Source organism: Arachis stenosperma, chromosome 3 (genome assembly GCF_014773155.1).
Source record: "Arachis stenosperma cultivar V10309 chromosome 3, arast.V10309.gnm1.PFL2, whole genome shotgun sequence".
NCBI lineage: Eukaryota > Viridiplantae > Streptophyta > Magnoliopsida > Fabales > Fabaceae > Arachis > Arachis stenosperma.
Genome location: NC_080379.1, coordinates 168,338,222 through 168,352,222, shown reverse-complemented (window position 1 = coordinate 168,352,222; position 14,001 = coordinate 168,338,222). Strand labels below are relative to the sequence as shown.

The window sequence follows — 14,001 nt, the reverse complement described above, 5'->3', positions numbered from 1 at the left end:
TTATCCCTAAAAAATTTCAATTCTTTGTATCTTCATTTTCTAGAGGTATTAAAAGAATTGAAATTTTGTATCTTAAAACTGAAATTTTAATTGTAATCTCTTATTACAAAAATAATACTCAATTTCAATCTCAGTCTTAGTTTCAAAAGACAAATACAGCCTAATTAAAGTAATAGATTATAGTGTCTCTAAATATGCTTTCTCCGAGTGAGATTAGGTTTAGCCTAATCAGTATAGTGTGTGTGAATTGTATACTTGTGTCGTGTGTGTGAGTTTGAGTGTTTGTCCAAAAAGAGAAACTATCATTTTGATGTTCAAAATATTTAATTTACAACAAAATCATCTCTAAAAGAAATAAAGAATTGACTCTTTAAAGATAATCTTAATTTAATAAAATGGACCATATTTTTTTAATAAATGACAAATATCTCATATATTTAATCTAATTTCAAAAACATTTGAAAATTTATTTAAATAATATATACAAATAAAATATTCAAGTTGCACACTCTTTTCTCAATTTTTAGTTTTAATTTTTTGTCATTCACATAAAAAATTGCAAAAAGAGAAAAAAAAACACTTAGCTTACAAATGTGAACTATTGTCCTTTTTCAGGTACACATATCTTCTTATATTTGGTGCATTTAGGTAATTTTTGAAAGGTCAAAATATTATTTCATATAGAATCGTTTATTCAAAAGTTGAAGAGAAATAAAAATGTCTTCTATGGTGTCTAAATTTTACACATAAAATTCAAAAATAAAAGGATGAATTCCACCATTTTATCTCTATTTTTAAGCAATTTAGAAAAAAAAATTATAAACATCAAAGAATCTCCCAGAAATAAATAACATCGTCAAAATTAATTATTTTGAGACTCAAATAGTAGTTTACTAGTAAGGTATATCTCATTTCTTCCGAAATTCCAATGCCCTTGATTGAGACGATGAAAAACATGTCCAAGAACTTAACAATGATTCTTGATTTCTTGTGTTATGCCTAGGACGTGCCTTAAAAGAGAAAGTAACAAAGAAAGATAAAAGAGAAGCACTCTTCTTAATTCCTTAAATGACACCTTAGAAGAGTTCTTGAGTAAATTGGTCGTATTTTCCAAAGTAAACAATCCCATGAGCTAGATGCGTTGTTAATCTTCTTGTTTAAGCATGATTTTAATGGACAATTACAATTTCAAATGTTAAGATACATAACTGAATTCTTGTCCACAATGCACGCGCTTAATATTTGCATACAACTCATGTAAAACATTGTAGATTCTATCTTTTTGTGGGTGCTGTTGATCCCCAGCATAAAACTTGTGAACCTCCCCTCTCACAGAAATCCAACTATGTCCTGGTTCCTTTCTTATGCCTCGTTCTTTCATCACCTCTCTCAAACTATCTCCATCTTTGTGGAGTCCTAACTCTATGTAAGTGTTGGACAGAAGAACATAAGCAGATGGATGTTCTGGTTGAACGGATAAGATCTTTTGCACCGCCTTCTCCCCCAACTTGGCATTTCCATGAAGTCTACATGCCCCTAACAATGTATGCCACACCATTTCATTTGGCTTGATTGGCATCTTGTCTATGAATTCCATTGCTTCATCTAAGCGACCAACGCGCCCCAAGAGATCAACAACACAAGCATAGTGTTCCATTTCCGGTACCACACGGTAGGTGTCCTCCATCCGATGGAAAAATTTCAAGCCATCGTCCACCATGCCTCCGTGGCTACAAGCAAAAAGGATGCATAATAGTGTAACAGCATTGACCTTTGCCCCTGACTGTTCCATCTTTCTGAATAATTGAAGTGCATCTTTAACTAGACCATGTTGAGCATAAGTTGATATTATCGCAGTCCAAGTAACAGTGTCTGGGTTAGATATTCTTTCAAAAATCTTCTTTGCTTCCATCAGATTACCGCATTTTGCATACATGTCAATTAGAGCACTTTCTATGCATGCTTCAGAATCCAGGTTGGCCTTGCATATCAGAGCATGAACTTGTTGACCATATTCCAGTAAACAAAGGCCACCACATGCTGTTATCACACTTGAAAATGTAAAATGATTGGGAGCAAAGCCTACATTGCGCATTTGAGAGAAGATGGCCAAGGCTTTCTCCAACTCAGAATATTGACAATATGCAGTGATCATGGTTGTCCAAGATACAATGTCTTTCTCTTCCATTCTGTTAAATACGTTCTCTGCAGCTTCAATTGACTCGCATTTGGCATATGCATCAGCAAGGGCGTTTGAAGCGCTGATTTGCATCACATCAAATCCAAATTTTAAAGCCATCCCATGAGTCTCTGCCAAGGTTTTCGCACACTTCAAAGCAGAAATCGAGTTGAACACACAACTGAATGTGTAAACATCTGGTTTGACATCATTTTGACGCATCGTTGAAAACAGTTGCAAAGCATCTTGGTGAGAACCAGCTTGTGAATAACCTGTTATCATTGCGTTCCAGGGTGTGTTAACCGGACAACATGTGAACTTCGAGTCAAAAAGAACTCGTGCATCGGACAGAAACCCACATTTGGAATACATATCAATCAGAGCTGTTCCAACTACAGTGTTGGAGTCCAATCCCCATTTGGAAGCATACCTATGAACTTCATGACACTTGTTAATGTCACCCAACTGCCCAGCAGCCTTAGAAACACTTAAAAAGGTGAAAGTATTAGGTGCAACCCCTTCTTCAATCATATTGATAAACCAACTAAATGCTTGTAGGTGTAGACCATTAGAGGTAAAACCTGATATCATTGCATTCCAAGAGACATTATTAAGCTCTGTCATGCTGTTAAACACCTTAATCGAACTTTCACACTTGCCTAACTTGGCATAGAAGTTAAGAAGAGATGTGGCAACAACCGCATGCATCAGAAAGCCTCTGACAACAACCTGGGCATGCACCATCTCGCCAAGCGCAGTCGAACCAAATCCAACACACGATTGCAGAACAGCAGAGAAAGCAAACCCATCAGGCAACACTCCTTCACCTAACATCATAAGAAACAGCTCCAATCCATCAAGGTAGAATCTACGTTCATTAGATGCAACAATCATGACGGTCCAAGAAAACACATTCCTTTGGGGCATACCAGCAAACACCTTAAGGGCAGCATCATAGACCATGCACTTGGAGTAGACGTGAGCTATATGGTTCAGAAACACCAACAAGTCCTTGCCCTCAAAACCAGATTTTAGTACGTACCCATGAATGCAATTTGCAATCTTTACAGACCTAGTTTCTTCGCAAGCCTTCAGGAGATCAATGAGTGGTTGAACCCGGGACTGTTGATGGGTTTGAGTTGGCGCAACGTGGTTTTCCGTTAATCTGGTTCCAAGGTGGCCCTTTGAAAGCTCTGGAGGTGAGTAGCAGCAAATTGCAGTCTGCAGAAGGAACAAGAGTAGCGTGTGTGAAAATGAAACACAGAGAATGAGAGACTTTGAAAGGGAAAGGAATAATGGGTTATGATGGTGAAAAAAACGTACTTTGGGAGTGGAAGGTGCGGAGAGAACGTAAGGTTGGCGTGGAAAGTAAAAGCTCGTGCTGGGATTGTTGGTCATCACCATTATGCTGCTAACTGCAAAGTCTCAACTATAGTTATCAAACCGGTAATTGACCTGGTCATACGACGAAGTCACCGGGTTACTAGTTCAACCGATAAGTCACTGATTTACCCACTTGACCCGGTCATAATTAAATAAAAATGTAAAATTATGAAAATAAAACTAAAATAAAAAGTTAAAACTTAAAATGAAGACATATTAATAACAACCAACTATCAATTCTTAGACATAACTAATGACGTAAAAAGAATAAACTAGTCATGAGTACAAAATACTTTCTCAATCTAAATGAACAAGAGAAAGCAAAAGATAACACAATCGGTAAATCAAATCCAATGGGTGATCTCAAAGTCGGCATCTATATCTTCAGAGGACAAATTTGAAGCTTGACCAACATTTCCTTCATTAATTTGCATCTATATCTTCCATACCATTGTTACTTTCCATTGTTATCTTGATCATCTTCCAAATTTAATTGATCTACATTTGTGTATTTTTCACAAATTAATCCCAAGAATAATTCATAATAGCAACTGAGTTGTGATGAAGACATTTTAAAATTCTAGAAAAAAAAAACAAACAGAGAGCATGGGAACAATTTTATTCCGAGTTGCAGAGAGCATGAACCTCATTTTGAATAACAAACTCAACTATGATAATTTCAGCAACAAAAAATTTAGTTCAAAACATTATTTACAGCAGCAAAAAAACTTAGCTAAGTGATTATTTCAGCAAGACAACAACAGATTCAAGCTTGATAACCAGTAACAAATTCAACTCATTTTCAGCCACAAAAAAATTAGCTCAGTGTTTTTTCAGCAACGAATTCACCGTCAAGGTGCAGTGATGAATTACAGCAACAAAAAAATTAGCTAAGTGATTTTTTCAGCAAGACAGCAACATAATCAGTAACAAATTCAACTTAGTGATGATTTTCAGCAAAAAAACAAAAAAAAGGTGCAGAGATGAATGGAACTCACCAAATCGGGGACCAGCTGCTTACGGTGAGGCTCAAAGCAAGAACACAACAACGACGACCAGCCCCGGGACGTTCTGCTTCTGCCGCCGGCGGCAACGAGCGCAGGGAAGGCGCGACTGAGTGCGCGACGGTGGCGAGACAAACAGCCATGACGACGACCAGCCCCGGGACCTGATGGTTCAGCCGCCGGTGACGACGAGCGCGGGGAAGGCGCGCGCTGACTGCGAGACGGTGACCACACAGAGCGCGACGACGAGCTTGAGTCCGAGACAGTGAGTGCGAGACCGAACGAGAAGTGAGAGACGACGAGAGAGCTTGACTGCGACCCCAGCCGGGAGAGAAGTGAGAGAGGCCGAGCTTGAGTGAGAGAATGACGAGAAAGACTCGATAGAAGAGAGACGTTGAGAGTGTTTGAGGGCTGGGTAATCCCGGATTAATCGATTAGGCTTGAAGGTGGCCCGGGGGTGGGTTACCTTGAAACGACGCCGTTTTCAAGGTTTTTTTTTTTTTTTTTTTACATTAAGCATGATCCGATCTGGATTTGGTTAAACAGTTTAATTTAGGGGTGTACGCGATATTTTTATGTAAAAAATTCAACAAAAATGTTTATTTTACACTTTTAAAATTTATTTATTTTTAAAATATTTTTAATCAAACTTTTTTTAAATAACAAAAATAAAATAATACAATATATAAATAATAACTACTAACTAAAATATACAAACAATTAAATATAATACCAAACATATATATATATATATATATATATATATGTTAATTATTATTATGCGGATCTGCAAATTTAAGGATCGGATACGCAGATATCCGCGATCCGATCCTTAAAGGGTACATATCGGATCCTATACAATGCGATCAATCTGCGGATCGGATCGTATCCGCAATTTTCGGATCGAATGCGGATATTTATCGCAAATATGTGAATATGATTCTATTCACGAACACTCCTAGCTTAATTAAGTTCATTTTGAAAAAATAGTTTAAATAATAAATATTTATATTAAAAGTAGCTTATAAATAAGTTATTTTATATTTAATTTTTTAATTTTAAACGTGTTTATTTTTAAAAAAATGTGAAAAGCTTTTTATTATGAAAGAAATCATTTTTTAACTTTTTCATACACATTTAAATAGCTTTTCAAAAAACTACAATTTAATTTTAAAAATTATACTAAATATTAATACTATTACTTTTTAAAAGTCAAAAACTCAAAAAAATAGCTTTTAAAACTTCCCAAACGCTCCTATATGTATATCGCCATTTCTAAGCGTTTTTTTTTTTATTAAGCATGACTCGGTGCGTGTTATATAAAATATAAATCCTCCGAGTTATAAATTAATATCTTGTATATGGTTAAAAATAAATATAAATTCATTTATTGTAAATTAATTTTTTTTATAAAAATAATGTCTTTTTCATAAGGTTACGTCCAGTCTTCGATGTTAGTTTTTCCGGTGTTCATTGTTAATCAAGGTTGAAGAATAGATAATTTGCAATTAGTAGACCTCATTTCATTGTGTTGCACTAGTTTGGAAAGGTTTGTTATGCAAAAGAACCCAAAATAGTTAAACGGAGCGGTTCAAGAACACCTGGGAAACTCATATTGTATTTCACAAAAATCAACCATGCAGAGATGGAATGAACAAGCATAACTCAAATGGTCCACTTCTGAAAAATAAAGCTCGAAAACTATTATTAAGTGTAACAATAAGTGACACAAGTTCTTGAAACTTCAGGCTCAACGATATTCTACATGTAAATGCATATGTCCCATGTCCTAAACATGTATGCATATTCTCTCTTCTCTCATGGAAATTTGAAATAGAATAAAATGATGACTGTGAATAATATTTAAAAAAAAAAAATATTAAGCAGTTGCAGTTTGATCATTTTGTACTTCATCAACCATCAGCCATTCCCACCTCTGAAAACCAAAGTCAGTCCTTCCTGGAACAGAGAACACACAGTTAGTCAAATTTCCATGCTTCAATTACATTTTATGCTACATCAAAACTACAATGCAAAAGCATCTCAATTGATTAAAACAATGGCTTTCCTCTGTGACCAAAAAGAAAAGTCTACCCAAGCTAGAAACAAAAGTGGGGTGTTCACGGAGAGAAGTCCTAGCCTCCTAGAGGTCAGTTTGTGGTCAAAACTCCCCATTCATACCCCAATCCAGAGGATCTAAATGTGCTTGGCTGTGGCAGATAGCAATAGCTCTTCAAAACAGAGCTTGCCTCTAAAGTGAGTAAGAGCCTATCCAGCTTTTGCTTAATCTAAGTGCACAGCAATATTTATTTACAAATGAATTCACTCTTATTGGTTCACTTTACAAACAAGCTCCCTTTAAAGGAGCCTTGTCTCAATTTTAACAGATGTGCAACGTTGTCAAAGTTGAACCAATAAGACCAATACTAAAGAAAAATACAATGATTACCAATGCAAAGCAATAATCTTTTTCATATACATGTATGTAAACATGCATGCTTGAAGTTTCAAGAGATGTGAGCAGCCCATAGCTCAATGAATTAACGGGAAAGCAAGTAGAAACAACGATATACAACCGATCAATAATAACTTGCAGAATAGAACATTGCACTGCTACATGAAATGCTAGCAATGCAAAACTTTAGTGAAAGGAAATAACAGCAACCAAAACATTACATAAAGTGAAGATTTGAAGAATTACTTGAAGAGTTTCTCTGTAATATGGTTCAATCGTGCAACATCGGCACCTATAAGTTCATCAGCCTTTTTCCCATTTTGAAAGAAATGGAGCGTTGGCTGCACAACAGCACAAGGGATTATAAATATGAAGATAAGTGTGATTGATGGACACAGTGAGATATATGGTCCATACATATGTAAGATTTTATGTATACAAAGAATAACAGAACAAATGAATTTCTAACCAAAAGCTTAAACAATTACCACAGATGTAATCTGTAACTTGCCTAATGTGCCTTGAATTTCTTCCTGGAACACATAGCAGAAAAGGGCAAAATTTCAGGTTTCAGCTGCCTTGGAGCATGGACTTATCTTATGCAAAACACCAGAACATAGTAGAAATACCAAAAAAAAATTAAGCTATTTCAGCTTATGAGTAGTAAAGCTTAGTAACTAAAAAAAAAATGGTTTTCCAGTACATAAATTTTATCTGTCCATGATTTAAACCTGCATTACATTATAGAAAATAGGCCATACCTGATCAATATCAATCTTATATGTTGTTACATGAGGGTACTTCTTACTTAGTTCTCCAATTATAGGAGAAATAAACCTGCCTACAAAGAAACAAGAACTAGGGAAACAGTTGGGATTTGTGTCTAGAGTAAATAGAAAGCAAGAAAAACATATGAACAATCAGAAGCGCGGAAACTACCTCTTAGCAAACTGTCAATAAACATAGCATGTGATATCCATATAATTAATCATCACACATGCATAATCAAAATATCAAAACAGAATATAGTTCACTGCCAATATCTTAATCAACAAAACAATAAAAGGAACGGGAACTTACAAGGTCCACACCAGACTGCAGTGAAATAGAAGATGGCATGCAACGAGTTATCTGTTTTTAAAAAGATATTTTTCAGCAGAAAATAATTAATCAATCAGCTCTATATTATCATTTCATAATGAAATTGCATCAACAGAAGTAAATTAACAAAGGTGAAGTGAAGGGAGTAATAAATCCCCAACAGCATAAATCAGAGAAAACCAAATCCATCCATAGAAAACGAAAGGAAAACAAAGAAAAGAACCTTGAACTTTTCTGAGGATATCATTGAACTCTTTCTCTGAATTAACAAGGACAACATCGGAAGGAGCTGAAAAATCATTCAAGAAATTGACTTTATAGTTAGTATACAGTGTATTTGATTGTGAAAAGTAGAAATAGTTTATATAAAGAAAAGATAGTAGTGAGTAGAGAGAGGAAGCACCTGAGGCGGAGGAGAGCGAGCGGGAGTGGTGGAAAAGAGAGAGCTGAGAGGAAGCGATGGTGGCGGCGGCGACGGAGGCGAAGAGAGAGGAGTGAGATTGAGGAGGAGAGGGGAATGAATGAGAGGTAAGATGGTTGGAGAATGGGCGAACCCTATTCAGCATTGCACGGCTAAGAACCAATGATCGAAGGATCGAGCTTCTCGCCATGGATTCTCTCTTCTCTGCTTTGTTTTGCTTTCTCCTTCTTCTTCCTACCTTTTTAAGTTTTAACCTCGCCTTTTATTCTTTTCTTCTTTCCCTCTCTTATTGTTTTTGCTAATTTTTTTTTTATTTTGATAAAAAAAAATAAGTTATTAACATTAGTATACTAGTGCATAATTACTTTTTCAAATAATTCAGATAATAGGAATTATTCGAATTAATGTAATATGGTTATTCAGCAAAAAGAAAAAGTATTATTATGGTTAAAACACCATGTATTTGATTTAATAAGTGCTTATAAATATACTCACATATTAACTAAATTGAGTGATGTTATATTTTTACAATCAAATTTATTTAAGTTTGTTTAATATTTCAAGTTTTTCAACTATAATAAAAATTATTTTCAAAATGAAATGCGTGACATCGTTTCAGTGCTCCACCGGCACACAATTTAAAGAGCTTGCATCATATGTATAAGTCTTTTTTACACTTTCTCTGCAACATATAAATTTTGTTGAAAAATACGGAAATTTTAAAATATAGCATACAAAATTTTTAAGTATAACACACCAAAATTAAAACATAATACAAATTTATTGATATAGTATACAAATTTTATTACACTAAAATTTATATGTATATTTTTTTATTGAATTCTGTTATACTATACCACATCACATGTGTAAATCAAAATGAAACAGCACACACTCCTTCATTTTCACAATACACAAATAATCGAAGCTAATAGCTTGCTAGCTCACACTAATTTGACAGATATCACTAAACAAATTCTAGTTTATCATAGCACACAAATATTTAAGCGTAACATACATTTTTATTCAGCATAGCACACAAATTTACATATACAGCACAAAAATCAGAATCATAGAATAAGACTAATTTTTCAAACAACTTAATTAAAAAAACTAAGGTCATCATAAATAATCATAATCAAGAAATAAAAAATAAAAATATATACAATAGTATACAAATATCGAGTATAGAAAAATAACACAAATAATCGAAGCTAATAGTCTGGTAACTCACACTAATTTGTCAGAAATCATTAAACAAAGAACTCCGATAGAGAGACAATGAAAAATCTTGACAATGTGTACAATAATGGGTTTTGAATTTGGCCGAATATAAGAAAAAAATAAACAGTTATTTCAAAAAAATTAACCATCATAACCCTAATTTACCAAAGAAACTTACCTAAACACCTTACCCCCAAACCGTCTCCTATCCCACATCATCAATAATCCCGCCTCTCCAGTGTTAGAAGCTCTCTCACCAGCCATCAAAATAATCATTCGACTACCTAGTGAAATGACCATCTAGCATTTGTTACTTGTATATACTTAAACTAAATTAAACAAAATAACCATCAAATTAAGAATTAAAATAACCATCTACGTATTTAGTGAATTGAATATCCAATTACGGAGCTCGTTAATTTAATTTCACTGAAGTAATCATACCTTAATCTTCTCGAGCAACCACTTCATTAGCTTCGTCTTCTTACAAACTAACTCTGCCACTGTCAGCTTCACTTCTATCATATTCTCTATCTTTGCAAGCGTCGGGTAAACTACAGCAAAGTCGTCAGGATCAGAATCATTGAGCCAGTGGAGAACCTGCACCAGCAGCTCGATAACACTGTTCTCTATCAAAGCATCAACTAAAACCTTAGCCGGTTTATCATTGTCGTTGAGGACATCCTCGTCAGTGAGGTGCTGGAGGAGCTAAACGACGTAGATGGCGATGTCAGCATTGTCGTGGTTAAGGAGGTTGACGATGGAGGGGACGATGTTGAGTACAACAAGGTCAGGGTAGAACTCCGGGGCTCCGCGCGAGGATCTTTGGTTTATGGAGTTCCTCGTGGAGGTCCAATTTCAAATTGGGCGTACGCATAAAATGGAGAAATACGTAACTTTTCCATAACTAAATTCTTATTTATTTAAAATTTAAAATTCGAAATTACGAGAAATTATTTAAATTAATTATTAACTTATTATAATTTTAATTTTATTTCTATTGTACATATTGTACATTAAATTTATTATCTTTTCATACTTTTTTCTTAAAGAAATTATAATTTATTATAGCACACAAATATTTTAGCATGATAGATAATACATATTTTTGTTCAACATAGCACACAAATTCACACATATAATAACATAAATATTGAGCATAAAAAAATAATATAAAAAGTATTTTTACATTTTTAATTTCACTAAAAAAATACATCCAATTCACAAAGAAAAAGAAGAAAAAAAGAATAACAACAATACATTAAAGAAGTTGTGACAATAGTAGCGATAGAGTTATTGTGTCGACGATAACGATATTAAAAGAGGAGAAAAATAAAAAAAAAAAGAATATAACTAAAAAAAAAAGAACATAACTAAAGTTTAAATTTTAATAACTTAGTTAATTTAATTAATAAAAATACTTGAACACATAACATTTTTAAATTGAATTATCCACCTAATGAGTAACGACTAAAGGCTAAGCATACATTTCTATAGTTCTATACTTCTATAGTACATTTTTTCAGACATCTTTTTTCGGAATAAATTATAAGTATTTTTTATTTTGTACGACAATAATATATGAACTATGAAGAAAAGAACTCATACCGTAAAGAATTTAATTTTTTAAAAAAAATATTTTCATTCAAAAAATTCGAATATTTCATCCCAGATAAAGAATAATGATATATTATTATTATTATTATTATTATTATTATTATTATTATTATTATTATTATTATTATTATCCACCAGTTACACATTAATTAAAATTTTCAACCAAAAAGTATGTGATTAGATTTGTTTTTTTTTTGGGTCAAGAAAAGTATGTGATTAAATAATTGTTGAGATTTCTTTTTGGTATTAACAATTAAGTATTTTTGGGCAAAAGCAAAACAGACCTATAAAAGCCAAGAGGCTCATCAGGCCCAAACAATGGTTGACCCATGAGGCCCTTCAATTTAGAGCATTCCCTATAAAACCCTAAAATCTCATTTTTCGAAGGAATTTAGGGTTACGCCGCATCTCTGCTTCATCGCACTCTGTGAGTCAGCTTCCACAAGCAAGCAACGATGGTGAAGGGTCGCCAGGGAGAACGCGTCAGGTTTTCTTCCAGCTCCTCAGTTTCTTAATCACTTGTTCTGTGTTTTCCCCAATTGTCTTCAATAGTTAGCTGCGCGTTTTTTGTTTTCTTCTTTTAAACGGCTTTTGTGTGATGTCTGCTCGATCTTCTAGCATTGACATTTTTGGAAAATTTTATCGGTCGTTAGAGATTACTGAATTACAGGATCACCGAAATGAATTCCTATGTGTATGAATGCACATGAAGTAGTAGATTGAACTGTGGTATTTCCTGTATTAATCATCTTCGTGCTACTAATTTGAATGCGAATATATGATTTAAGTGTGAGGATTTCGTGGAAGATTTAGGAATGTTTGTTTGAATCAACTAGGAAGAACTATGCTTATTGGTGGAGTATTAATCTTCCGGTTATGAAACCTGTTAAATTTTTTTTTTCCATCGTGGATGAATTTTCTCCACAACACTAGGTTATTGACTGAATAGTGAATACATAATATTGTTGTTAATTCCATTCATTAATGGTATTGGTCCGTTGTTCAAATTAATTTAATGATTATTTTTTATGTATATTAAGCTTATAATTCACTTTTTTGTCTTGTTTTTAGACTCTACGTGAGGGGTACAATCCTTGGATACAAAAGGTAAAAAGTTTATTGCCACTGGTATTGTTAGTTCTCTGCCAAATTTATCCATCTATTTATACATTTGGTGTGTTTCATTCAGATCCAAGTCAAACCAGTACCCAAACACATCTCTTATCCAAATTGAGGGAGTGAATACCAAGGAAGAGGTAGCATGGTATGCTGGTAAGAAAATGGCTTACATCTACAAGGCTAAGGTGAAGAAGAATGGAACTCATTACCGCTGTATTTGGGGCAAGGTTACAAGGCCTCACGGTAACAGTGGTATTGTTCGTGCAAAATTCAAGTCAAATCTTCCACCGAAATCCATGGTAATTGCATGCCATATTTAGTTCTATTTTACATATGTTCTATTTTGGCAGTATACTGAATGAGTTTTGTTCTAATGCAGGGAGCACGTGTAAGAGTATTTATGTATCCAAGCAACATCTAAGGTAAACTGCCTATGATGATATATATTTTCCCCCTTGATCTGATTTCCCTTTTTCCTTTTCTATTCCTTCCATGGTAAATGCTCCCATGTTAGATTACATATTGCTGTTCTAATGGTTGCTAGTTGCTTTTCTTCTCACCTAACATTCAGTGATTGTGTATATATGCTGTGTTGTATACTCGAAAAGTTCTTTTTTATAATTGCTTTAATTAATTGTACTAGGTGTATTTACCTTGTTCTTATTGTGTACAATCCTTGTATTTGCAGGTTCTGAATATCAGATCCCGGTAGATTTCTTCACAGCTGATTTTTGTTTCTTTGATAAGAGTTTTATTATTATCGTTTGTATTTGTAACTTCTGAGCAGAATTTTGGTTGAGACGGTGTTAGGACCAAATGATATTCGATATTTTATGTGGGCTATTTTCTATGAAGATTATATTCTTGATTAGTGAGTGTTGGCTTGGTTTTTTCATATGTTCTTAAAGTTCCACAGTTTGCGAATTTAAGAGACAGGTTTGTAGAGATGTGCGAAAGTAGGAGTGCAAAAGTTACGCACCAAATGATAGTAGCAAGTTGAGGACTAAAGAGATCCAGTTTTAAGATGCACTAATTAAATTCACTCTACTCTGAGAATTAATGGTAACAATGGTGTGTATATAATGGTATGTTAGTCATTTAGTTCTTTGTGCCATGGTAACTGATGAGAATGGATTTTCTCTTTTTCTTTTTTTTTTTCATTTTAGGGGATAAACTGTAATTTTTTAATATTAATTTTATAAATAGAATTAAACAAAAATGCGAGAGAGAAAGTATTAAAGGTTAAAAATTGTATTTCATTTTCTAAATTGAAAAAAAATTGAGAAGATTTATTTCCGGAACTGATATAGTATGGATCATTATTTTTTTCAGTTTTAACGTTGAGTTTTTTTTATTTGTTTGATTTTTACACAAGTCCTTTTTTTTTTAAATGCTAGATCCAAAACAGCATTTTTGCCACTGTAGCCAGTGAAATTAAGGAGAAATTTTCATCTAAATTCGTGTACCATGACAGCGAAAATGGAACTTCTCTTTAAAT

At 33.6% G+C, this 14,001-nt stretch overlaps 3 protein-coding genes across 4 annotated transcripts; 1 reads left to right on the top strand and 2 right to left on the bottom strand.

Moving 5' to 3' along the window:
- Positions 1 to 995: 995 nt before the first annotated feature.
- Positions 996 to 4,985, bottom strand: LOC130969901 (pentatricopeptide repeat-containing protein At4g39530-like). 2 transcript variants are annotated; one of them, XM_057895808.1, is made up of 3 exons: positions 4,561 to 4,985; positions 3,503 to 4,060; positions 996 to 3,400 (listed from the first exon to the last, which is right to left on the bottom strand). In XM_057895808.1, the coding sequence occupies exons 2-3, from the start codon at positions 3,581 to 3,583 to the stop codon at positions 1,196 to 1,198; spliced, it is 2,286 nt and encodes a 761-aa protein (XP_057751791.1). In that variant the 5' UTR covers positions 3,584 to 4,060; positions 4,561 to 4,985; the 3' UTR covers positions 996 to 1,195. The 2 variants fall into 2 exon arrangements, with proteins under 2 accessions (XP_057751791.1, XP_057751792.1); XM_057895809.1 differs by having other exon boundaries at positions 3,503 to 3,594.
- A 1,085-nt stretch (positions 4,986 to 6,070) lies between these two features.
- On the bottom strand, positions 6,071 to 8,791 carry LOC130969790 (thioredoxin O1, mitochondrial). Its single transcript, XM_057895678.1, has 7 exons — positions 8,526 to 8,791; positions 8,346 to 8,411; positions 8,102 to 8,152; positions 7,783 to 7,862; positions 7,510 to 7,554; positions 7,268 to 7,362; positions 6,071 to 6,525 (listed from the first exon to the last, which is right to left on the bottom strand). Exons 1-7 carry the CDS (start codon positions 8,731 to 8,733, stop codon positions 6,516 to 6,518), a joined length of 555 nt encoding a protein of 184 aa, XP_057751661.1. The 5' UTR covers positions 8,734 to 8,791; the 3' UTR covers positions 6,071 to 6,515.
- A 2,921-nt stretch (positions 8,792 to 11,712) lies between these two features.
- On the top strand, positions 11,713 to 13,374 carry LOC130967453 (60S ribosomal protein L35a-1-like). Its single transcript, XM_057892310.1, has 5 exons — positions 11,713 to 11,871; positions 12,456 to 12,491; positions 12,574 to 12,802; positions 12,883 to 12,925; positions 13,192 to 13,374. Exons 1-4 carry the CDS (start codon positions 11,840 to 11,842, stop codon positions 12,922 to 12,924), a joined length of 339 nt encoding a protein of 112 aa, XP_057748293.1. The 5' UTR covers positions 11,713 to 11,839; the 3' UTR covers position 12,925; positions 13,192 to 13,374.
- The last annotated feature ends 627 nt before the right edge of the window (positions 13,375 to 14,001 follow it).